Source organism: Erythrolamprus reginae, chromosome 2, assembly GCF_031021105.1.
Source record: "Erythrolamprus reginae isolate rEryReg1 chromosome 2, rEryReg1.hap1, whole genome shotgun sequence".
Classification (NCBI taxonomy): domain Eukaryota; kingdom Metazoa; phylum Chordata; class Lepidosauria; order Squamata; family Dipsadidae; genus Erythrolamprus; species Erythrolamprus reginae.
In genome coordinates this window covers 240,625,117-240,650,084 of record NC_091951.1, presented here as the reverse complement: position 1 = coordinate 240,650,084, position 24,968 = coordinate 240,625,117, and the positions used below count along the sequence as shown (strand labels likewise).

The 24,968-nt window shown below is 40.5% G+C and overlaps 2 protein-coding genes across 4 annotated transcripts in view; one reads left to right on the top strand and one right to left on the bottom strand.

The window, feature by feature from the left end:
* LOC139162211 (neuronal acetylcholine receptor subunit alpha-7-like) overlaps positions 1 to 6,421 on the top strand; it is a 125,203-nt gene extending 118,782 nt beyond the window's left edge. Inside the window, exons 9-10 of the mRNA XM_070742324.1 lie at positions 1,482 to 1,591; positions 5,709 to 6,421. Of these exons, the coding sequence (XP_070598425.1) occupies positions 1,482 to 1,591; positions 5,709 to 6,230 (632 nt within the window). The 3' untranslated portion in view covers positions 6,231 to 6,421. The remainder of the gene's footprint in view (positions 1 to 1,481; positions 1,592 to 5,708) is intronic.
* Positions 6,422 to 8,320: 1,899 nt separating this feature from the next.
* Positions 8,321 to 24,968, bottom strand: part of DNAH6 (dynein axonemal heavy chain 6) — a 223,660-nt gene continuing 207,012 nt past the window's right edge. The window contains exons 72-77 of one of the 3 annotated variants that reach the window (XM_070742321.1): positions 24,742 to 24,869; positions 20,420 to 20,605; positions 17,898 to 17,970; positions 14,098 to 14,249; positions 12,511 to 12,733; positions 8,321 to 8,816 (exon numbers count right to left, since the gene is read on the bottom strand). In XM_070742321.1, the coding sequence (XP_070598422.1) occupies positions 8,713 to 8,816; positions 12,511 to 12,733; positions 14,098 to 14,249; positions 17,898 to 17,970; positions 20,420 to 20,605; positions 24,742 to 24,869 (866 nt within the window). In that variant the 3' untranslated portion in view covers positions 8,321 to 8,712. The remainder of the gene's footprint in view (positions 8,817 to 12,510; positions 12,734 to 14,097; positions 14,250 to 17,897; positions 17,971 to 20,419; positions 20,606 to 24,741; positions 24,870 to 24,968) is intronic. The other 2 variants (XM_070742322.1, XR_011558276.1) reach the window with 2 other exon arrangements.

The following is a 24,968-nucleotide window of genomic DNA, read 5'->3' as shown; positions in this document are numbered from 1 at the left end:
TCTTCAGCCTAGAAAGAAATTCAAGAAACCAGATGTTTGCTTGGGGGTATCCAAATGAAACCAAGTGCTTTCTCAGAGTCTCTGTGAAATCTTTCATGCTGCTGTATGAATCCAACTCTGTCATAAAGTACACCACCATTTTACTCACAGCAACTGACTCTACCACAGGGATCCTCTGTTGCTTCTCACCTCGTTATCAGCTCTAATTAGCATAGCTAATATCCAGAGGTGAATATGAAGGTTCAGCCTCATGAGAGGTTGCTGAAGCCCCAAAATTCAGTCAAATGGCATTTCTGTAAATGGGTGTCTTCTCAGATAGCCCCAAGAAAAGAAAAAGTTGGCTGAGCCAGACCAAATCTTTGCTTGTGATCTGTTGGGGGAACACAGTGGAAGAACATAAAACAATTATTGGATGCAATTAGACCTCGTAGTCTGGGGAGAATGTAAAGAGATTATTTTGGTGGCTTGCTGTTTTAAAACCATGTTGTTTTCCATTAATGTCATTGTGCCTGGGGACCCAGTGGTGGTACGGAGCCTGTGAGTTGGCTATATTGATAGCAATTGTATAGATTGTACTCTCCCATGAATTTTTATAGTTTTAACTGTTTTAATTGGCTTTGCATTGCTTTTTTGTTTTTTTAATTGTTTTGTTATTTAACTGTGTGAGCTGCCCAGTCACAAACGTGTAAAGGGGGGTGAGGAGCGCTACATAAATTAAACAAACAAACAGTGTGAAGTTGCCTACAGCCATTTTGGATTTGGGTAGCCTAGCAACTTGATAAACGAGTAAGAAGCACATCGGTGGTATAATTATATCTACACTATATTCCTCTAGCATGACTCAAATATTTGTTCAGGATTCCAACATGAGGTGGAATTAGATGTTAAATATTAGGTAATTATTTTTTCTTAAACATTTCTGGCTTACTTTAGATGCTCTCTGAGCACAGGCCTCAAGCTGAAGCTCCCGAGTTTAATTATCTTGCCTGTTGGGGAGTTAAACTGAAGCCTTCCACAAAATCTTCCAACCACTCTGTTGACTTAATAAAGATTTTGCTATCATACTGCCTGCTCATCCATAAAAAACATTTCTAGCTGCACCATGCATAGCATTTGCAGCTGCTAAGGATTATTGTCTTGAGCATCTAAAAAAGAAAAGTTGCTGATACGTGATCTAATAACATTACCTCCTTTCTCTTTGTCATCAGCATTCTAGAACAAAAAAAAAGTGATGTAAACAGGAAGTGCGGAATTAAATTGAATGATAAATACATTTAATAGGGTTAGAATTATGCAGTTGTTTCATTTTTTTTCTTTAGTATACTTTAACCAGATGTATTTTGCATCATTTGCAATGTAGAATTATATATTATTAAAATCATTTTGTAGGGCTTGAAAGTTATAAAGTAAACCTGTGGTCAGTTACTCTGGCAATTGGAAAACAGTAACTGTTTATTCTTGTTTCCCTTTTAAATCTGCAGCTCAGTATTTTGCAAGCATCATGGTCATTGTTGGTTTATCTGTAGTAGTAACAGTCTTGGTGCTTCAATTTCATCATCATGACCCTCAAGCAGGAAAGATGCCCCAGTGGGTAAGTAACCCCTACAAATCAGCCCGGACAAACAGCAGTAACTTTTATAGTTCATTACTTAGAGCAGGGGTAGGCAGTTGGCTCTTCTATGACATATGGACTTCAACTCCCATAATTCCTGAGCTAGCATGATTGGCTCAGGAATTCTGGGAGTTCAAGTCCACAAGTCATAAAAGAGCCAACTTTGCCTATCCCTGACTTAGAGGATGCCAGAAAGAACAGGTGATTTTAAGGATAGGATACTAATTCTTACTTCCTCCCCTCACATTGATTTATGTTGAGCCTGCAGGGTTTATGACTGACCAAGCAGGAGACCTTTCATCTTTTTTTTAGTTATTTTTCCAAAAAGGTGTTTTTATTTCTTTTAGTATAAAGAAAAAGAAAAACAAAGAAAAGTGAATTTAAAATTAAACAAAAACAAGATTACAGATCAGGCTCTCTCTCACACACAAACACAGACGTCTTATTCACCCTTATGGGTCGTTTGCATCCTCTTCAGTCGTGGGTCCTCTACCAGAGGCCTGGAGTTTGAGGGTTTGTACAGTATCTTAGCTGTTCCTAGTATTGCACTCCTTTGAACATAAAGCACTGATGCTCTTCCTGGGATCTGTTGGAGTCAGTTTCTGTTTAGATGTCCAGTGTTACTACCACCCTAGGATCTACTTTGATCTTTATTTTCCTCATCCAGTCTACTTCCTCCTTCTGGCCTTGGTACTTCTCAGCTTTTTATTTTTTCTTTCTTCTATCTCTCTCTCCCTCCCTCCCTCCATCCATCCATCCTTTTTTCTGTCAAATCACTCTGTTATACCCAAATATGGGAGGGAGCATACTGTCTTTATAGCCAACAAACTATATTCTATACGTGTAACATATTTTTTCTGATAATGAAAAGGGAGACTAGTATAGATCTACTGTATTTCAAGCTATTTTGTTCTCATCAGCTAGCCATACCCTTACTGGGATTTGAAGCTAAGAAGTTTGCCTGTAAGGCAGTAGTCTTAACCTGTCTAGAGGTTAAAGCTATTGCCTTACAGGCAGACTCAACAGCTTCAAATCCCGGTAGGGGTATGGCTATCTGATGAGAGCTAAATAGCTTGAAATAGATCTATAGTAGTCTCCCTTCCTTTTCACTATCCCTTCCTTTTCACTATCAGCAAAAATATGTCACACACACACACACACACACACTTCTATGTTTCAATTTAACCTATCTTCTATTAAAACATTGTCCTCCCTGCTTCATTTTATTTCATACCTCTTTTTGTCCATATTCATTTTCTATTCAATGATAGTACTTCTCCAGCTTCTGATGCCTTTTCTTCCCTGTTATTTTACTTGGCGCTGCTGCATCTACCATCTGTTCTTCTCCATGACCTTCTATGGAATCTCCCATTTGGACCTCTGAGATTCTAGTTCATCACTTTTTCGGTTCTTAAGTTTATAATCCTGTGGACCCTTTTGCAGTTACTTTCCATTTACAGAAGCATCTATATCAAAAGTTCAGTCCCCCCAAAATCGTTTTCAATAAAAATCCCACTTTGCAATTAGTAAAACATCAGATTTACCAGCATAAGTTTTAGTTGCATCTGAACTTTGGCCCATTTCTTTAAAAACAGCCACCTAACTACAAGCTATTGCTTCTATTCTTCTAAAAGCATGTACCTCTGAGTTCAGTTCAACTTTGTCACAACGTGGGTGTTCTAATGTAGGGCTTTTTTCATCCATTTGTCCGTTACCTTCTTTTGAAATGTTTTCTTGACTTTTTAATGTACAGTTTTAAATATCCCAATGAATTCCATTTGTGTAGTAGAAATGTAAAGGAATAAGACTAGCATTTCTGCCGTGTAATAACCAGACCTGACTCTGCCTAGAATCAGCTACGGTCAACTTATAGCAGTAAAAATAAATGTTTTTCGTTAGTCTTGACATTTCACAATCATCAGTAGCACCCTCCGAAGGTTCTGGGTGCCCCCCCCCCCGCTTTCTCATATACAGTAGTCCCTCACCTATCGCTGGTGTTACGTTCCAGACCTGGCCGCGATAGATGAAATCCGCGATGGGGAATTTATCGACTGATAGTACTTATTTAAGTATTTATATTGTAATTGTTTGGTAAGTTTTCATTGTTTTAAGTGTTTATAAACCCTTCCCACACAGTATTTATTTTAGATACAGTATTTAAATACAGTATTTACAATTTTAGATATATATATATATTTTTAAAAAACCTGCCAATCGAGTTCGACGGGCTGTTTAAATCTGCCGATCGACTTCCTCAGAAACCCGCGATGAAGTGAAGCCGCAGTAGGTGAAGCGCGGTATAGCGAGGGACTACTGTATACCTTTTTGGAATAATACATCATCCTGTATGGTATTGTACTTTTGCCCCTCCTCCACTGTAAAATTCCCTCCACATGTAAACACTCTAAAATGTAATTCTTAAACATTAAATATTCATCATCAGGAGTGTATTATTTCTTCCTGTACTTATTAAAAAGTCTCCATTGGTGTCTCGGGAGCTAAACATTGTGGTATAATAAAACATTGCATGACAGAAATGTTAGTCTTATTCCTTTACATTTCTACTACATAATGTGAGATCTGCTTGTTGCAGGAATCCGAGTAATAGCTCCAAGACATGTTCTTTAGCTGTACAATTGTATTCCATCCTGCAGATATTTTCATAAAGTTCAAGTTCTGTTTGGAGTATTCTCAGTAGCAGAGATATTAGTTTATCTAAAAGCTAAATCCCCAGTTAAAACAGACTTTGAATTAGATACTTTGCTGAGTATTTTTCACTAAACAAATACAAGTAATCCTCAGCTTACAACCATTGTTTAAACTACAATTCAGAGTTACGACGGCATCGAAATGACTTATGACCCGTCCTCAAAGTTGTGACGGTTACACTAACCCCACAGTCACGTAATTATGATTTTGGCACTTGGAACCAGCTCACATTTATGATCGGTCAAGTATCCTGTGGTCATGCGACTGCTATTTCTGACCTTCCCCACCATCTCCCAACAAGTAAAGTCAATGGGGTGCGCTGCGTTTGCATTACAAGTGTATGATGTGCTTAATGGCCACAATAAAACGAGTCTTCGGAGAAGGGAGGCACAGAAGCCCAATTAATAATAATAAATAAATAAAATGGTCATAAAAGTGAGTTTGATCATACAGTGACTCATTACATAGCAATCATTTTTTTTGTCCAATTGTGGTCATAAGTCGAGCTCTACCTTTACAGGAGTTTAATTTAGTTTAGTTTAATCAGATTTGTATGCCGCCCCTCTCCGCAGACTTGGGGCGGCTCACAACAATAACAATACAATGTAAAACAAATCTAATATTTAAGTTAATTTAAAAAACACCACAAATTAAAACCAATCATACATACCAGCGTACCATGCATAAATTTTATAAGCCTAGGGGGAGGGAACATGTCAATTCCCCCATGTCTGACGACAGAGGTAGGTTTTAAGGAGCTTACGAAAGGCTAGGAGGGTGGGGGCAACTCTGATAACCTTCTGAGGTCTGAAGCTGGCTTAAAGTTCTTAGGGATTTTTCTGCCCCACAATTAGTACTAAAATAAGAAACAATCAGAAAAATAAATGAAAAAGTTTAGACCGGTGGTGTCAAAATAGCAGTTGGCCTTTTCCCTTTCATTACATTTAGCAGGCTTAGCAATCACTTTCAATCAAATTAAATTTCTTTTACTTCAATAAATGCAACTTTCCAGTGATTGGATTCTTGGCAAATGTTAATTTCTTCGGAGCAATCACATTCTTCCTAAAGCTACCTGTAAGCCTTATTATGAAGGATTATAGGTATCTTTAAGAAAGAATCTGTTTCTGCGGCAAGAATGAAAAAGCGATTTTGTGAAAATACCTGGGAAGCATTTTTCCTCCCAGATGAAGAGCTTAAGGCTAGAGGAAGAGCTGGAGGAAGCAGATAATTGAAAAATGATTTTGTCCAAGATCTTTGTAATGAGCGGTTATGCTTCATATACCAATTTAGCGAACGGTAATATACTTTGTGAACCGCATTGTTCTCTCTTGTGCAGTCATTCACAAGACCTCCATGAAGGGCACTGAGCGTTTCTGTCTTTTTTCAGGTCCGCATCGTCTTGCTGAACTGGTGCGCTTGGTTTCTCAGAATGAAAAAACCAGGGGAGAACATCAGGCCTCTCTCTTGCAGATACGGCCACTCGAGGCACCAGTCCAGTGTCAGCAGCGTCGAAATGAACATCTTACCAGGACACCATTCTAGCAATGGCAACATGATCTACAGCTACCATGCCATTGAAAACCCCTGCTGCCCACAGATCAATGAAACTGACACCAAGGGCGGAAAAGACCAGAGCTCTCCGCCTGAAGATAACGACAGCATTCAGAGGAAAGTTTTAATGGACACTATCCCAGTGATTGTGAAAATCCTGGAGGAAGTTCAGTTCATTGCAGCCCGTTTCCGGAAACAGGATGAAGGGGAAGAGGTCTGCAGTGAATGGAAGTTTGCAGCTGCTGTCATAGACAGATTATGCCTTGTGGCATTTTCACTTTTTGCCATCATCTGCACACTTACAATTCTCATGTCCGCTCCAAATTTTATTGAAGCTGTTACAAAAGATTTTACATAAGCCCCTCCAAAACGAATAAAAGAATGCCCCAGTGTAATTGGAAATTTCGAAGTGATGCCATTAGTTTTGAAGAACAATGAGATTTCAAATGGAAAGAAGACTTTCTGTGCTGAATTCAGTATTAAAACAAGAAGTCGGCATGTGTTTCAAATTCTAATTGTCTCCCCAGTGTTAGATATTCTAGATACAGAATTGGCTCGTTATTTGTTATTTGTTTCAAATAGTGTCTTCTCCCTATACTTGTGATCATAATCACCAATAATATTAGAGAAGAAATCAGATACACAGCATACACTTTACTGAGTAAATAGAACTTATATGTGCTACTAGGAAACACTAGTGAACATGTTGCTGCATTGGTAAATTCTTCCTAGAAACATGATCTTTGCTAAATGTATCGTTTTCAATATTTTTGTTTGACATTGTTGTTTAACACAGAGTTCATCTTCCAGTAATGTATTGAATGATGCTGTTAGTTGCTGTTGCTGTTTGCCAAATAAATGGCAAGTTTTAGCTTTTACTATCACTGTGATAATCTAAAACATTTTCCACTTGATAACAATGTGAAGTCAATGCAATACTTTTTTCTAATAAGTTGAAAATGTTTTCATTGTTGAATATTCTGTTTTTTTATTTCATAAATTACGCCCCTTCCCTAACTTCAGTGCTGCAGCTGCACACTTATTGTCTTTGAATTTATGTCTGAACATCTACAATGTCCTTAAGTTGCACCAACCTTATTGATTTTAATTTTCTTACAATTAATATATACCACAACCCCAAATGTGCATGGAATGCAGCACATGTTTCATTTATTACTGACAACTATTGATAGAAATTGGAGATACAGTGAGATGAGCAAAATTAATGCACATCAAAGCAAGGCTCAGTTTTTCTGCACTACAGTGGTCCCTCGGTTTTTGTGGGTTCGAACTTCGCGAAACGGCTATACCACGGTTTTTCAAAAGTATTAATTAAAAAATACTTTGCTGTTTTTCCCCCTATACCACGGTTTTTCCCGCCCGATGACATCATACGTCATTGCCAAACTTTCATCCGCCTTTAATAATTTTTTTTAAAAATAAACTTTAATAAATAAACATGGTGAGTAATAATCTAAATGGTTGCTAAGGGAATGAGAAATTGCAGTTTAGGGGTTTAAGGTGTTAAGGGAAGGCTTGTGATACTGTTCATAGCCAAAAATAGTGTATTTACTTCCGCATCTCTACTTCGCGGACATTCGACTTTCGTGGGTGGTCTCGGAACGCATCCCCCGTGAAAATCGAGGGAACACTGTATATTGTTTTTGAATGGAATACATTCCCTTCACACCTAACTGCACATTAAAACCTGGTCATGACTCCTTGTAGTTTTTACCTTCTACGGCAGTGGTTCTCAATCTTTCTAATGCCGCGACCCCTTAATACAGTTCCTCGAGTTGTGGTGACCCCCAACCATAAGTCTAGCGCCAATTCTCCCAACAGAGATTGAAGCTGATTGGCAGGAAGGTCAGAGGGACGCCCCCACTGTAAACGCCTCATTGGTTGGATTGTAAAAATAGGTTCCAAGGCACAAGAATAGAAGCTTTAGTTCTTAACACCATGGGAAATTTGTCTTTTCCCATGGTCTTAGGCGACCCCTGTGAAACAGTCATTCGACCCCCAAGGGGGTCCCGACCCCCAGGTTGAGAACCACGGTTCTATGGAAAACAATTACAGAGGGGGTTTTTTCTTATAGAATAAAAACATTCAAGAGTCTTAAGAAGCCTGTAAAATCACAGAAAGTTGTTAATCTAGGCACCACGGGTAATGAATAAAGGAATTGTTGATTCTAAGATATCAGGATTGAAATAGATAATGATCTGCCAAATGCAAATAATCACATCATACATTAAATCCACCCAAGATCACAATTTGTACCCATCAACTCTTGGAAGTACATAATGTAAAAAATTTCCAACTGCTTGCAAGCTGCCAGAATGTTGTGATGATATCTTTCCCCAATAATTATTTCATATGGAAGGTTTGAGAGAAACTGAGGAAGGACTTACAGTATTTTATAGATAAAAAAGAATCGGCCAGAACCATTGGTTTTTTTTTAAAAGTATCTTCTTTTATAATCAAATCACATTTACAAAGAAAATGAAATATAAGGACTAAAATGATAAGATTCACAATACGATTTTGTAGACCTTTTTAAAAACACCTGTATTACTGATGCAAAAATCCATGTGATCTGCAAGAGAATACATTGAAAAGAATTGAGAAAAATGAAAAGTGAATATTGATTCCAATGTGCTGATAAAATGTAATGCACTTTAAAAAATGAAACTGAAGAGAAGTATGGCCTTCTGACAATGTGTTTATACAGGAATCTATTTCCATAGGCATGACAGTGATGGAGTGTTACAACTCCCCACCTGGAATAGAGTCTCAGCATGATGCCAAGGTCTTGCTAGAAGACAGAAACCCTACCCTGCTGATCATTCATTTAGCTGGCAAAGTAATGCAGATCCTTTGGATATCCAATAGTCGCTTGATCTGTTTGAAGGAAGTAAGACGGTAACCACAAAATTGGTAGAATGACCTAATTACAAAAAAGAAAATGGTTAGTGTCTCAAACTCCCCATGTTCCCAAACTGTCGCCCCCTCCCCAATTCATACAAAATCCAGAATAAGATATAGAAGAAAGAAAACAGTAGAACGTGCTTAATATATTTGGTTGAGAGAGGTGGACAACCTTTGGGCATCGGTATGCTGCCAATGCTAAGCTGCTGGCATGCCTGTTGGCAAGAGTGTGCAGACATGAATAGAAAACCTCTTTTTCATCTTATTAGGAGGAGAGAACTACTATAAAGAAGGAGCTCCTAATATTTTCTTCCTCACTGCAGTCTCACGCTTGCCTGAGTTCCCCTGCTGATCTGATGACTGCTGACAGAAGGGCATGTGAAGGTGACAGCAGGAACTAGGGGTAGAGAAAGTCATCCAGGCAGACTGCCTTGGAAGTTTTGGGGTTTGCATGCAGCCCATAGGAGGCCTAGGATACAATGAATTGGGTCAACTTCTGTACAGCTGTGGAAGAGGCTAGCTTTTCTGGAAGGAGGAAAACTCTATTAGCAAAACTCTCTACTCTTTTGGCAGAGTGAACCTTAATGTACTGATGTAGTTTCAAAATGCAGGCACAACGGATTGGAGACCTGCATATACCGTATATTTTGGTTAAAATGACATTATTCCTCAGATACTTGCATTGATTATGGTGAATCGCAATAAAAAGGCTTGCCGTGTGCTTAAACATGGCACACAAACACACTAAACCGTAATACTTGAAAATCATGCTTCTGCCATTCTAGGAAATAAAAACCATTCCATAAAACAAAAATTTAAAATGAAGATTTCTGGTCTTCTGGTTCGAAAAAATTAAAGAAAAATTCTAATCTGGTGGCAGCAAACAAAATTCAAATCTGGTGGCTCTGCTATAGACCATGAGATCAAACCATTTCTTTATATTATTTTCTCTTGGTGACAATGGATACATTTAGTGCAAACTATACAAAAATATGCACAAGGGTTTAGCAAATTATTTTAAATCAACTACACAGTTAGAATGACATTATTTCTAAGCCTCTGTTTCTGTAGTAATGGATGGTGACCAGTTGCACTACAGTTCATCCCTGGGGCTGCATAAAAATCCTAGTCTGGATCAGATGTGACAATGAATCCTTGTGGAAACAGGTGAAAATGAACATGCTACGTGAGAAAATTATGAGTTGGAAGACAGAGTTTTAACTAAAGAAGTTTAAAACAACCGAGCCATTTAGAGGAATGTATTTATTAGTTAAAATCCTGCTAAATTTGTTTTTTCTTCATCACTGATAGGGAATTCAGCTGAAAGGTGCAACATCACAGTCAGAACTTGAGTCTGTTGAGCTGAACATAAATAACCATCAATGTTGTAAAATCATCTGATAATTTCATCTAAGAATGCTTTTAGTTCACATACTAACCCAGTGATGACCAATCTATGGCATGTGTGCCACAGGTGGCACACTGAACCATATCTGACCACATGCAAGGCATTGCCCTATGTCAGCACCAGTGCGCATGTGCCCATTGGCAAGCTGATTTTCTACCTTCTTTTTGGCCGTTTCGCTCTCCCTAGGGTTCAGGAAAGCCCCCTGAAGCCAGGGGATGGCAAAAATGACCCAATGGGCTCACTGGAAGTCACCCCAGCCTCCTTTTCACTTTCAGAGGTCTTCAGGAACTTCTTCAGCTTTGGACAGTTGCACCCAGGCCTTGCACACCTTGGCCCATTTCTTCTGCAACCGGCAAGGCTTTCCTGAAGGCTTCTGCAGCTGATAAACAGAGCTCCAGATTAATCTGCAGCTCTATTATTGGGTACAGAGGCCTTCAGAAAAGCCCTGATGGCTGCCGAAGAAATAGGCCGAGGTGTGGGAGGCCTGGGTGCAACTATTCTTATGATTGAGCAGCTCCACTTCAGTTTCATTTCCAAACTTCCGATTGGCCTGCATGGGGGAGGGCATTATGGGTGTGGGCACACTATTGCACGTTATCACATGTGTGAGCATCATTTTGGCTCACCTGAGCTGAAAAAGGTTCACCATCACTATATTAGCCCTATGAACGATTTCTACATTTACACTACCAGTAGTATAATAAAGGTAGAAAGCATATGGAAAACAGCAAAACAATCAACTAATCAACTAATCAATCTCTGATGGTTCATCATCTGCACTACTCACATCTTTTGAGCTGAGCTGAAGCAGAAGTTAGCAACAGATGTCACTTCTGCTCAGGCAATCTCACACTACTCACAAGAGCCTACAAAACTTTTGCCAGACCCATCCTAGACTACTGCTCATCTGTCTGGAACCCATACCACATCTCAGACATCAACACCCTTGAAAATGTCCAAAGATATTTCACCAGAAGAGCCCTTCACTCCTCCACTCAAAACAGAATATCCTACGAAAATAGACTAACAATCCTGGGCCTAGAAAGCCTAGAACTACGGCACCTAAAACACGATTTGAGTATTGCCCACAAGATCATATGCTGCAATGTCCTACCGGTCAATGACTACTTCAGCTTCAACCGCAACAACAAAAGAGCACGCAACAGATTCAAACTTAATACGAACCGCTCCAAACTTGACTGTAAAAAATATGATTTCAACAATCGAGTTATCGAAGCGTGGAACTCATTACCGGACTCAATTGTGTCAACCCCTAACCCCCAACATTTCTCCCTTAGACTCTCCACGGTTGACCTCTTCAGTTTCCTAAGAGGCTAGTAAGGGGCGTACATAAGTGCACTGGTGTGTCTTTCGTCCCCTGTCCAATTGTCTTTCCTTTCTCTCACTTATCATATATATTTTCTTTCTTTCATATATCCTGTCCTCTAAGTTCACTTTACCCTTATATATATTACTACATGTCTATTTTTCTTCCTATGTATTTGTGTATTGGACAAATGAATAAATAAAAATAAATAAATAAATCCTTTTATACTGTCCAGCTTCAATGGAGTGGAATGCCTCCACATATCACTACTTACCTTCGCCCTATTCAAATTACCTGGAGTTTTTCATTTCCACTTTCTCATTCATAATTCTAGGGAAGTATCTTTAATACTATTGTCAGGAAACTGAAATATTGCATTGACTCACCTGGCAATACCCCCACTTGTTACATTCCCAGAAGCAAGTTCACCGATAAAAACAAGAAGGCAATCTGCACTCTTATTCTGTGAGCTACATGTGCAGAGGAAGATCTCTTACAACAAAATGTCCGTTCGTTTTAAGGAAAAGGAATTACTATCTGATAATTATTAAAGAACTTGATTCTGCACTTTTTGTACCAGCTACCAGATAAAAAAAAGGAAATGTACTTGCTTTTTAGGAAGGATTTAGCTACTCTTAGTATCTGGTTCAGAAGCAGGACCTACTCCAACTACACCATTTCGATGTGGAAAATTTTAAGAGTGGAACTTTAGTAATATAGATGACTTCCCTGCATTTTTTAAAACATAATAATGTCATGATAGGACTTTACTTTCAGGCCTCTGGCCTTTTATCAAGCTGTTCTTATCAAGCCTAAATCATTGGTTTCTTTGCAATCTCTTGCTCCCTTGAGTTAGATGGAGGAACTCCCTCTGAAGTATCACTTGGAAGATTACTGTTATTTGAGGGTTGAATAAAAGTCATTTGCTAGACTGTCATTCATGTATATTTGCCAAGTTGATATTAAAAAAATAATTACCCGTGGTGGACAGAGTTCCTGCCCTGGCGCCAGTTTTGTAGAGGGGCGCATGATACAGTGATTGATGGGGCTCATAATTTTGATGGGGCTCAAAATGAATTACTGGAAGCATTGGGTTCATTTGTCGAGGTAACGCGTCTTCTATAACCATATCGTCATCATCCCAACGACTGGCATCCATAAACATGCCATGAACCAGGACCCCGTCCTCAGGAGAAGGCAACTGAAAAAAAAAAGGAAGGTGGGAGTCAAAGCTGAGCTAATCATTCATTAGCGCTATTAAGTTCCTACCTTACTCAGGTACATATTCTTGAAATACAGTGGTACCTGTACTTATGAACTTAATTCGTTCTGTGACCAGGTTCTTAAGTAGAAAAGTTTGTAAGAAGAAGCAATTTTTCCCATAGAAATCAATGTAAAAGCAAATAATGTGTGCGATTGGGGAAACTGCAGGGAGGGTGGAGGCCCTGTTTCCTCCCAGGAGATTCCTAGAGAGGCCCCATGGAGGCTTCTCCCTGCCTTTTCCGTCCCTGTTTCCTCCCAGGATATTCCTAGAGAGGCCCCATAGAGGCTTCTCCCTGCATTTTCCAGTTACAGTTTCGGAGGCTCGGGTTTGTATTCTGTCGGGCTCTCTGGTAGACTCCTCCCAAAAATTCACAGGTACAAATTTCAGACACACACACGTTTGAAAATTCAAAACAAAGTTCTTTATAATGAAAATTCACTTAAACTAAGCCCTCTTTTGGTATAGCAAAGAGCACTCGTCTCCAACCAAACTGGTAATTTGTACAAGTCCCTTATCAGTTCTGTGATACTTAGCTTGCAGCTGTGAGGCAATTCACAGTCCTTCTTCTTTCACAAAGTGAAACACACTTTGCTCTGGTTTAGTTTCAAAGCGGGGAAAAATCAGCACACAAAAAGTCAAAGTCAGTAAAGCAGTCACGAAACACAACGATCAGATAATCCTCCACAATGGCCAAACCCACAGGCTGCTCTTTATAGCAGCCTCACTAATTACCACAGCCCCACCCAACCACAGGTGGCCTCATTTTCTTTGATAATAATATCTCAGTTGTTGTTGCCTATGCATCGCTCTCCGCATGCGTGGTTGTATCATTAACTCTTGTTCTGAATCCAAGGAGGAGCTAGATAATTGATCTCCTTCTGAGCTGTCTGCCACACTCTCCTTCTCCCGGTCACTCATGTCTTCTTGGTCAGAGGAGCCTTCGTCAGCAGATTCCACCGGGGGCAAAACAGGCCTGCAGCATGTGGATGTCTCCCCCACATCCACAGTCCTTGGGGCAGGAGCTGGGGCAGAGCTAACCACAACAGGTTTGTAAGTGGAAAATGGTTCTTGAGAAGAGGCAAAAAAATCTTGAACGCCCAGTTGTTATCTAGAAAAGTTCGTAAGTAGAGGCATTCTTAGGTAGAGGTACCACTGTACAGCAAAACATTTTTTTAATAGTCTCAGAAGTCAACCACAGTACAAGATAAACATGATGGTTTTATATAAAGATACTTCACGTAAATTCAAGATTGTCCTTCTTTGTGGCTGGATAATCATTGCAGTTATAGATTTATAAATACCTTTTCATCCATTGGTAATTCATTGCCAAAGTAGCACACTTTCGCAGCTTCTGCTACTTGCATTTGGTCTCTGTAGACAGGAATGACGTTGTAACTAAAGCTAAGCTCATCAATTGGTAAATTATATTTTCGAGCATGATTCTGAAGAGTTCCTGAGAAATAAAAAAATGGGCCTGGTTCTCTTTTTAAGAACAAATAACCAGTCATCAAAGAACCATTAACAATGCACCGTGATTGGAATTCAATTTGCCCTCACACAAACTCAGGAATATGTTCTATATTTACAACCTCTCTTGGCAAAGTCCAGCTCATAATTTAATCTTCAATATCGTAAAAACCTTTTAATACAGCACAGCTTTATTATACTGTCCCACTGTTCCAAGTCATCTTTTTAAAACATAGAAAATAGGAACCATATTATTTTGAACAGTTATTATGGCTTTAATGTATTGGTTTACTTGCGAGTACCATATTGGCAGTTTATTTATTATTTTTATTACTTTTGTTAGTTCAAAATAATAACATAAAGGAATAAAACTTTCTAGTAAATTATGAGAGGGCTTAAGGACCTCTCTTTTGAAAGTCAGGCAATGCATGATTTCTATTGTATTACAGTGTGTGCAATTAACAAATATATTTTCCAATCCACTTGAAATGCCTTTCACTTATTCTAGACCAGTGATTTTCAACCTTTTTTGAGCCGCGGCACATTTTTTACATTTACAAAATCCTGGGGCACACCACCAACCAAAATGACACAAATTTAATAAATAAATAAATACATACATACATACATACATACATACATACATACATACATACATACATAACCCCTTCATATATACAATCCTATGTAACATCCCCTTATAAATACAGTCAATCATCAATCATCCCTCTTCAAATTTATACCACTGTCTCATTTCTGGGTACTTCTCCTGTCTTTCCCCCTTTTCTCTCTCATGTTTCTCATTTCTCTCTCTTCTTCCCTTTTCCCCTCATTCCTTCTCCTTCTCCCTCTCACTTCTCCTCTTTTTCCACCCTTGTCTCTCTCCCCCCTTTATGCATGTGTGTGTATACACACTCGAACAATTTCCAAAACCAGTTGAGGGCTGGGGTTTTTTCCTCTTTTATTCTTTTCAAAAACAGGTGTGGGCTGGGGGGGATTTCTTATTATTTGGGTGCTTTTTACAATATGCTTCAAGATCACCCACCCTCTCTCTTTTGTTTCTCTCTCCTCTCATTCTCTGCCTCAATCATTTTCTCATTTCTCCTTTTTTTCTCCCCTTTTTGTTCTCATTTCTCTCTCTCCTTTCCTCTCCCTGTCTCTCTTGCTATCTCTCTTTTTCTCTCTAGGAAACAGCCCCTTTACTGACAGCCCTGGACGGGAGAGGGGTGGGCGTTCCCATAGCGCTCGGAGTGGCTAGCAGACGGATCGCCAGCGCCGCTGCAGCCACCAGGAGGAAACGGGGGAGCTGCCTTTCTGTTGTCCTTCTGATGCTGCTGACGTGGTGCCAGGGACAAAACGCCCACCCAGTCCTGAGGGAAAAGACGGACTGATTTGGATGGGAATTAGCATCTCTCCAGCCGCATTACGTAGGCAAGGCAAGGCACAAACTCGCCGGACGCGGAGCCCAAAAAAAGCACCTCAGGAAGGCAGAAGCGAAGCGCCCCCACCGCCCGCTCGCTTTCCAACGCTGCGCCCGTTGCGCCGGGCTCTTTGCCTGAATTTGCCTCCTTTCTGAGGCTCAAGCGAGACTCCTTCGCCGGCAGCCGGAGGGGCGGAGCCCAAAAAAAGCACCTCAGGAAGGCTCTTTGCCTGAATCCGCCTCCTTTCTGAGGCTCGAGCGAGACTCCTTCGCCGGCAGCCGGCTTCTGCAAGTGGGAGCTCCAGGGCTGAAGCCTCAGCCCTGGAGCTCCCACTTGCAGGAGCCATCTCGCGGCACACCTGACCATGTCTCGCGGCACACTAGTGTGCCGCGGCACACTGGTTGGAAAACACTGTTCTCGACTTCTGTCTTAGAGCAGGCAATACATTATAAGCAGGCAGGGGTTGTTGCTCCCACTGCTACTGGTGCTCTGTGCGAGCAGCTTTGGATTTCCAGTGTGTGCACACATGCGTGCCAGCAAGATTTAGCTTCTGTGCATGAGCAGAAAGCAAATCTCGCGAGGGACACACACATGCATGAGATTTTGGCAATTTTTTGCTTCCGCGCATGCGCAGAAGCAAAAATCACCACTGAAATCTCATGCACGTGTGCGTTCCATCACATGATTTTTCTTCCTGCGCATGCGCAGAAGCAAAATTGTGCTGGGATGCACACATGTGCACGCAGGATACCCGAAGCTGTGTGCACAGTTCCCATTTTACTACAGGTAAATACCGGGTAGGAACCGGATACTGATTATAAGTACATATTGGGGTTTAGGATGTTTAGCTACAAGATCTTAGAACAGTGATGGTGAACCTCTTTTCCTTCAGGTGCCAAAAGCATGTGTGCACACACTATTGTGCCTGCGCGAGCACCCACACCCATAATTCAATGCCTGGGGAGGGTAAAAATTGCCTCCCCTGCCCCCTGGAGGACCTTTTTAGGCCAGAAACAGCCTGTTTCCCAACTTCTGGTGGACCCAATAGGCCCGTTTTTCATCCTCGCAAGGTTCCAGAGGCTTCACGGGAGCCTGGGGAGGGCAAAATCACCCTCCCCCATCTCCCTGGAGGTCCTCTGGAAGTCGAAAATGCCCTCCCAGAGCCTCCATGCAAGCCAAAAATCAGCTGGCAGGTGTGCACATGCGTGCTGGAGCTGAACTAGGCAACAGCTTGTGTGCCGGCAGATATGGCTCTACGTGCCACCTGTGGCACCTGTGCCATAGGTTCTCCATCACTGTCTTAGAATCACAGAAACACAGTTAACTGGAATTGATGTGCAAGATTAATATAATAAGCACTGCATGTTTATATTAGCAAACTGTGAATTTATTTTCAAAATTGAGAAGAGGAAAAGGATGGTCTGCTCTATATCATCCACTGCTTAAAACAGCATTTGATAAAAATGCTGCTTCAGATGCCTTCTTTTCTGGATACTCTTTTGAAATGAAATAAGCTATACAAGGGCTCTCCAACCTTGGCAACTTTAAGCCTGGTGGACTTGAACTCCCAGAATTCCCCAGCCAACAAAGCTATACAACCCAGGATTTCAACAATACCCTCTGTACACTATTTGCACTTCTCCCCCCTGCTCTTCTTCACTCCAGTTACAGTAGCAACATGGAGCCAGAATTATTTAGAAAAACTGTTGGCTCCAAATTTATTGGCATGTTATCCTCTCATGGGCTCAATGGAGCAACATGCTTTCAGGATACTAATTCAGTGGCTTTATAGCTTCTCCCTTTTAATAACAACTTTATTTCCTTTTTGCACAGATTCCACCACAAAGGGGTTTGGGGGAGGCTTCAGGACCCACACTGACTTTTTCTCACTGATCAGCTGGTGGAAGAAGAATGATTGGTTCCCCTTACATTCTCTTGGGTTTTAAAAGCCAGCAGCATTTGTGAAGAGAATTCTGCAGTCAATTTAAAAATGGTTGAACTTTGAAGGGAATTGGGAAAGGGAAACAATGCCCTGTGATCTGATCCCAATCAATCAGCAAACAATAAAGTGGCCTGACAAGCTATTCTGAGCATCTGAAACCAAAAGCGAAACAACTAGCTGATCAACTGGTTTTCCAACCCTTTTGTGGGTGTGTTACCATTTAGAACATAGACAGGTGACATCAGAGGCAGAGACATTTATGAATGTTTACCGGTCAAAAATCCTTGCGGGAAAAAGAAACCAGAAATCCAAAATGATTTAGGTTCACCTCGTTTGAGCCAGAACTGGGGGAGAAAAAACACACCACAGTTGATATACGTTAGGCATATAATCCAACATTCCATTTAACTTATTAAACAATGCATTGCTGTTATTTTATTTCCAGAGAGGGACAACTGAACTGGGTTTGCCAGGGTTTTACTTCTCCACCTAAATGGATATGGCTTCGTTCCTTTTGGTCCTAATCCAAGAAATCTTTGGTGCTGCAGGATGACATTATTTGAAGTTCTTGCAGACAGAATGAAGCTCAGAGCTTCTCTCACACAGATCAGAAGCTGGAGGAGGTGAGGAGCCACTCTAAGCATCTGCCTTAGTTTTTGCACATAACCATTTTGGGTGCTTAGTGGGAAGGTAGCAGAGTGAAATAGACCAACTCTTTACTTTATTCCCAATCTTCCTGATTACATGATGGGGTTTAAGATTGGAACTTAGTCAAAACAACCACAAGTATTTTGCACCATGTTTTAAGTTAAAGAGAAAAGAATGGATTTGATGTATGGTCGAGAGTCTCCAGATCAGAGTATCTGCATACCATATTTTTCGGAGTATAAGACACACCTTAGTTTTTGGGGAGGAAAACAGGGAAAATAATCTGGCTAGCGTTCTTAGCCAGCACATTATTTTATCCCCTGGTTAGGGCTTTTTAAAAAAACTTTATTTGGAGATAGTAACAATGAAAGTGCTTGCAAGCTGGTAAGAGCTGGTAACATTGTTAGCACTTGGTTAGGGCTGGAAAGAAACTTATTCGGAGCAAGTTAGAGCAATAAAAAAACCCTGCGAAGACAAAGCTTGGAAAACATTCTTCACAGAGAGAAACAATGCAAGAGCTGGAAATATCATTAGCAGCTAGTTAAGCTGGGGGGTAAAACAAACAAACAAACAAACCTACATTCAGAGTATAAGATGCACCCAAATTATCAGATTCTTTTAGGGAGAAAAAAGGTGCATCTTATACTCTGAAAAATACGGTAAATGCTGATGCACTCAGTTTGTATATTCAGCACACCAGCAGCATATTATTTCAAATATCATAATCATACAGCCTAATTATCTTAGAGAAGCGGTAAGTCCAACATCTCAGGGCAATATATTGTCAAGCCGTAACAACAAACATGCTTTGTGGACTTACGAAGGTACATAAAATCCCACTGTTAATTTTTGATGACAAAACTGTATCCCTTTTGCAAATAATCAGCTAAACCATTTAGGGAAAGCAATAATGCCATTACTCTTCCTTCTCCATGCCAAGAATAGGGAATATTACCTTCATTCTGCCAAGCGTTTTCTCATTAGTTTATTTGCTGCAAGTCATATTTGGCATATTAATTTAAACAAGAGAGAAGCCAACTTGTAATAAATGGAAAGGCAAGCATTTGGCATAGTTTGTAATCCTCCACCCCTTGAAGTGTTTCTTGCCCCCGCTTGTTTACTCATAATGGTGCCTCTGACCTTCATTTTTAACGATTTGAACAGTTTCATCTGTCTGAAATTGTTACTATTCCCTGAACTAATTTTTCTTCCAGGGATTGTATGATTTTTTTCCCTCCTGACATACATAATTAATATGCATATTCTTTCAGATATGTTTTTCCTGTGCACATTTTTGAGTTGCAAATTGCAGTTTGGTATGCTAATGCATTCTGGTTTGTATACACATTTCACAGGTGCTCGTTGGCCTGTGTTTACATGAATTTACCTCACATTTTATCTTTTGCGCCAAAATAATCCATGATGTCATGCAGTATTTCTCAACCATAGCTATTTTAATATGAGTGGACTTCAATTCCCAGAATTTAATTTAATTTATTATTTATTTATTAATTGGATTTATATGCCGCCCTTCTCCAGGGACTTGGGGCGACTTACAACATATGGAAAACAATACAAATATCCTAAATCCAATATTACACTAAAAAGCTAACAATTTAAAACCCTAGTTTAATTAAAAAGGCAGTCACTTTCATTCTATCAAGCAAGATATACATTCATTCATTGGCAGGGGCTGGTGTCTAATGTCCCCAGGCCTATCAACACAAGTGAGTCTTCAGACTCTTGCAGAAGGCAAGGAGGGTGAGGGAGGTACAAATCTCCGGCTGGAGCCCCCACAGAGAAGGCTCTTCCCCTAGGTCCCGCCAAGCGACATTGTCTAGTTGACGGAACCTGGAGAAGGCCAACTCTGTGGGACCTAACCGGTCGCTGGGACTCATGCGGCAGAAGGCGGTCCCGTAAGCAAGCCATAGGAATTCTGGAAGCTGAAGTCCACTCATAATAACTAGGTCACTAATGCTGTCAGTTATTTTTTGTTGGAGGGGGACAGAAAAGCTAAAGAATGAATTTTGGTTACATCCTTTTTTAACTTTCCTAAAATTCCTTACAGGTGAAACATAACTTAAATTATAGACTACTAGTACAGTGCGAGTAGTATTTCTACTTACGAGTAGTATTTTTACTTACATCTATGAAGCTTGTCCTGAGCACAAGGTCTTTCACCCAGGCCCCCAAAGGTTTCAGAGATGGATATGCGGCGTTGGCCCAGAGGCCTGGAACCTGATTGTTAAGAAAGCTGTGGTACACTCTCTCCATTTCTTCGGACATTACTACAAACCCCGCAATGGCTTTGTTGAGTGTTTGTAGAGAGACCTGAAAGTTGAACAACAATACTGCACTTTAATTTTCCGTGGAGAGGAAAATAATATAAAAGCAATTGTATCTTCCCAAGTCAACTCTTTCGCTCTCACGTAAGCTTCAATTTAATGTAGTGTTTCTCAGTTACCAACTTTAAGATGATGTTGTTAGTTGTGAATTCATATCTGACCCATCGTGACCCCATAGACAACATTCCTCCAGGCCCTCCTATCCTCTATAATCTCCTGGAATCCATTTAAGCTTACGCCACTTCAGTAACTCCATCCAGTCCCCTCATTCTCTGACGCCCCCTTCTTCTTTTGCCCTCAATTTTTCCCAGCATTAGGCTCTTCGCCAATGAGTCCTTCCTTCTATTTAAGTGGCCAAAGTATTTGAATTTCATCTTCAGAATCTGGCCTTCTAAAGAAGGCTCAAGGTTGATCTCCTTTAGGACTGACTGGTTTGATCATCTTGCAGTCCAAGGGACTCAAAGGAGTCTTCTCCAGCACCATAGTTCAAAGGCCTCAATTCTTTGGTACTCAGCCTTTCTCAACTTTCACAGCCATACATTGCAACTGGGGAAACTATGAGTGGACTTCAATTCTCTGAATTTCCCAGCCAGCCATGTTGGCCAGGGAATTCTGGGAATGGCAAGAGCCCTTAGACCTATATACCACTTTACAGAGCTTTATAGCACTCTCTAAGTGGTTTACATAGTCAACATATTGCCCCCCAACAATCTGGGTCCTCAATTTACCCACTTCGGGAGGATGAAAGGCTGAGTCAACCTTGAGCCTATTGAGATTTGAACTGCCAAATTGCAGGCAGCCAGCAGTCAGCAGAAGTAGCCTGCAGTACTGCACTCTAACCACTGCGCCACTGTGGCTCATTGAAGTCTACTCACTGTCAACTTGCTAAATTGAGAAACATTGATCTAATGATCCTACAAAATGGAGCAATAGAAGGGAAAATCACTTATAAAATCTCAGCAGTGCTGCAGCAATGTTTTCTGAAGTTGTCTATACAACGATGAGCCTTAGTACTGCTGTAAAGTACTGCAAACTACTTTTGCTGATCACCAGCTGCCAGCAGCTTGGCAGATCGAATCTCAGTAGGCTCAAGGTGGACTCTGCCTTCCAAGGTTGGTAAAATGAGGACTCAGATTGTTGGGGGAAATATGCTTACTCTCTGTAAACATCTTACAGAGGGCTGTAAAGCACTATGAAAGTATATAAGTCTAAATGTTAACATACACAGATTGTTTCACATCTTCCAGCACATTCTTACGAGTACCCTTGCCTAATTGTAACACACTACCTGCTTTACCTGCTTTATATTATCTATGTTCAAAAGAGGTTTTCCCAACAGCTTTTATACCAGATTCACAAACAAATCTATCTATCATAGATAGATAGATTTGGACAGGGAGTCATTGCTCACAGTTACTCATGCCCTCATCACCTCGAGGTTCGACTACTGCAATGCTCTCTACATGGGGCTAACTTTGAAAAATGTTTTGAAACTCCAGATCATGCAGAATGTGGCCACGAGAGCTATTGTGGGGTTACCTAGATTTGCCCATGTCTCTCTAACACTCCGTGGCCTGCACTGGCTGCCGATTGGTTTCCAGTTGCAATTCAAAGTGTTGGTAATGATCTATAAAGCCCTACATGGCATCGGACCAGAATACCTCCGAAACCGTCTTCTGCCACATGAATCTCAGCGGCCGATAAGGTCCCACAGAGTTGGCCTTCTCCGGGTCCCGTCGACTAAACAATGTCATCTGGCAGAGCCCAGGAGAAGAGCCTTCTCTGTGGCGGCCCCAGCCCTATGGAATCAACTCCCCCCAGAGATCAGAACTGCCCCCACCCTCCTTGTCTTTCGTAAGTTGCTTAAGACCCACCTGTATCGCCAGGCATGGGGGAATTGAGATACCTCCCCCAGGCTTATATAGTTTATGTATGGTATGCTTGTGTTGTTTGGTTTAAATGATGGGTTTTTAGATGTTTTTTTAAATATTAGATTTGTTACATTGTTATATTGTTACTATTCTTGTTGTGAGCTGCCCCGAATCTGCAGAGAGGGGCGGCATATAAATCTAATAAATTATTATAAATTATTATTATTGTCATATTCGTTTGAAAAGGCAAAAATGAAACTAATGTGTCTTAACCTCTTTCAAATAAATGAAGCCAGAAAAACAAACATGGTGTGACCAATGTTCTGAGAAATAAGGATGAAATTTTCCTGTCAGTAAAAATATATCCCTGTGAAAACAGTGATATAATTCCTGGAACTGTTTTCTGATTTGTCACTCTCTTCCTACAAGGTTAATGCATTCTTTCCACTGATGTTGTGTTGATATTTTTGCATTCTATGAAAGCAACATTTCTCCCATGCAGCTTTCATATCAATCTTCATTAGCCAGAAATTGTTTCATGCTACAGTAGGAGTGGGAGAGGCTTTTGACTTCCTATTCACTTCCCAAATGACTTTGTTATGGGAAACTGGCAGAGAATGTTGCAAATCATGATCACATGACCGTGACTGACTATACTACAGTGATGCTGCAGCAGCCACAACTCTGTGAATACAACCAATAGGAAGAACCCTGAAGTTCTCAATTATATACAAGTAATGTGTCCTGGAGTTTGTAGCAAAATCTTTAAATTAGTAGATTTAAGATATAGAGAGTTTTTGATTCTTTGCTCAAAGTTGAATTGAAGACAGCAAAGTCCACATTTTTATTTATGTATGTATGTATGTATGTATGTATGTATGTATGTATGTATGTATGTATGTATCCATCCATCCATCCATTCAATTTTTATGCCGCCCTTCTCCTTAGACTCAGGGAGGCTTACAACATGTTAGCAATAGCACTTTTTAACAGAGCCAGCATATTTACCCCCACAATCCGGGTCCTCATTTTACCCACCTCGGAAGGATGGAAGGCTGAGTCAACCTTGAGCCGGTGATGAGATTTGAACCACTGACCTTCAGATCTACAGTCAGCTTCAGTGGCCTGCAGTACAGCACTCTACCTGCTGTGCCACCCCGGCTCTATTTTGGACAGAGAGAACCACTGGTTTGAAAGATGAGGACATCCAGTGTGATGAAATCCAATTTTTTAAATTACCGGTTCTTTGGGCATAGCTTGGTGGGCGTGGCAGGGGAAGGATGCTACAAAATCTCCATTCTCTTCCCACTCCTGGGGGAAGGATATTGCAAGATCACCATTCTCACCCTACACTGGGGCTAGTTTTAAATAAAGATTTATGTATGTGTGTGTGTGTGTATTCGACGAGGTCCCACTCATCATCTTCAGGCTGGTGCTTCTGTCCTTGTTCTAGGGCGAACACAGCAAGACCTGAGCTGCCTTCCTTCTATAAATACTGGTGGCTGGGTGTGGTTTGATGGCTCAGCAATTGCCTGCTGTGTAGAAACTTCCTGGTGAGTCAGTGGGGTAACACCTGGGGTCGTTGATGTAACTGAGGTATGCTGATTAGTTAATGATTGTGGATTAGGCGTGATATCCTGAGTAGTTGGAGCATGCAGGCTACTTGGTTGTTTTGCAATGTGTGTTCTGAGTCTGGTTTCAGTTTGTATGGCTGGGATACGTTTGTTAATGAGGGCTGGTTTCCAGATGTCTGGTAGGCGGGAGGTATCATCCCGCTTGTTCATATTTTGGGGATGTTTTTCTATCTCCACAATCATTAACTAATCAGCATATCTCAGTTACATCAACGACCCCAGGTGTTACCCCACTGACTCACCAGGAACTTTCTACACAGCAGGCAAATGCTGAGCCATCAAACAACACCCTGTCCTAGTCTCCCTTAATTTTAATAGTTCAGCAAAAACATGTGATACAAAGATAGATAGATAGATAGATACAGTAGATATAGATATAAAATCTATCATATCTCTCTCCCCTTTCCATCCATCCATTCATCTTTCTATCTAGTCTCCCCCCCCCCCCATCATCCTTATTATCTTTTTCTTAACCACCATCGCTTTTGGAGAGAATCTCGGTTTTCCAATTAATTTACATTTTCTGGTAGTATTGGAAGAATTATATAATATACTAGACAAACCCAATTATAACACCAGAATTAATTCCATTAATTAAGAAATGCATGTTTTTATACCCTTAGAAGACTGAGAAGACCATTAAAACGATCTATTTCTTGCCCAAGAACGATAGTTAGAGAATCTATTCGTCCTTTGCTATCCTTCACAAAAAGTATCTCTGCAGCAATGTCCATGTCCAGCTTCTCTGAAAAAATAAATAAATAAAACAAACTCACATTGTTTCATCTTGTAGAAAGTTACCACATATTTAAAACACACAGGGATAGCTAATAGATTTGAGCAA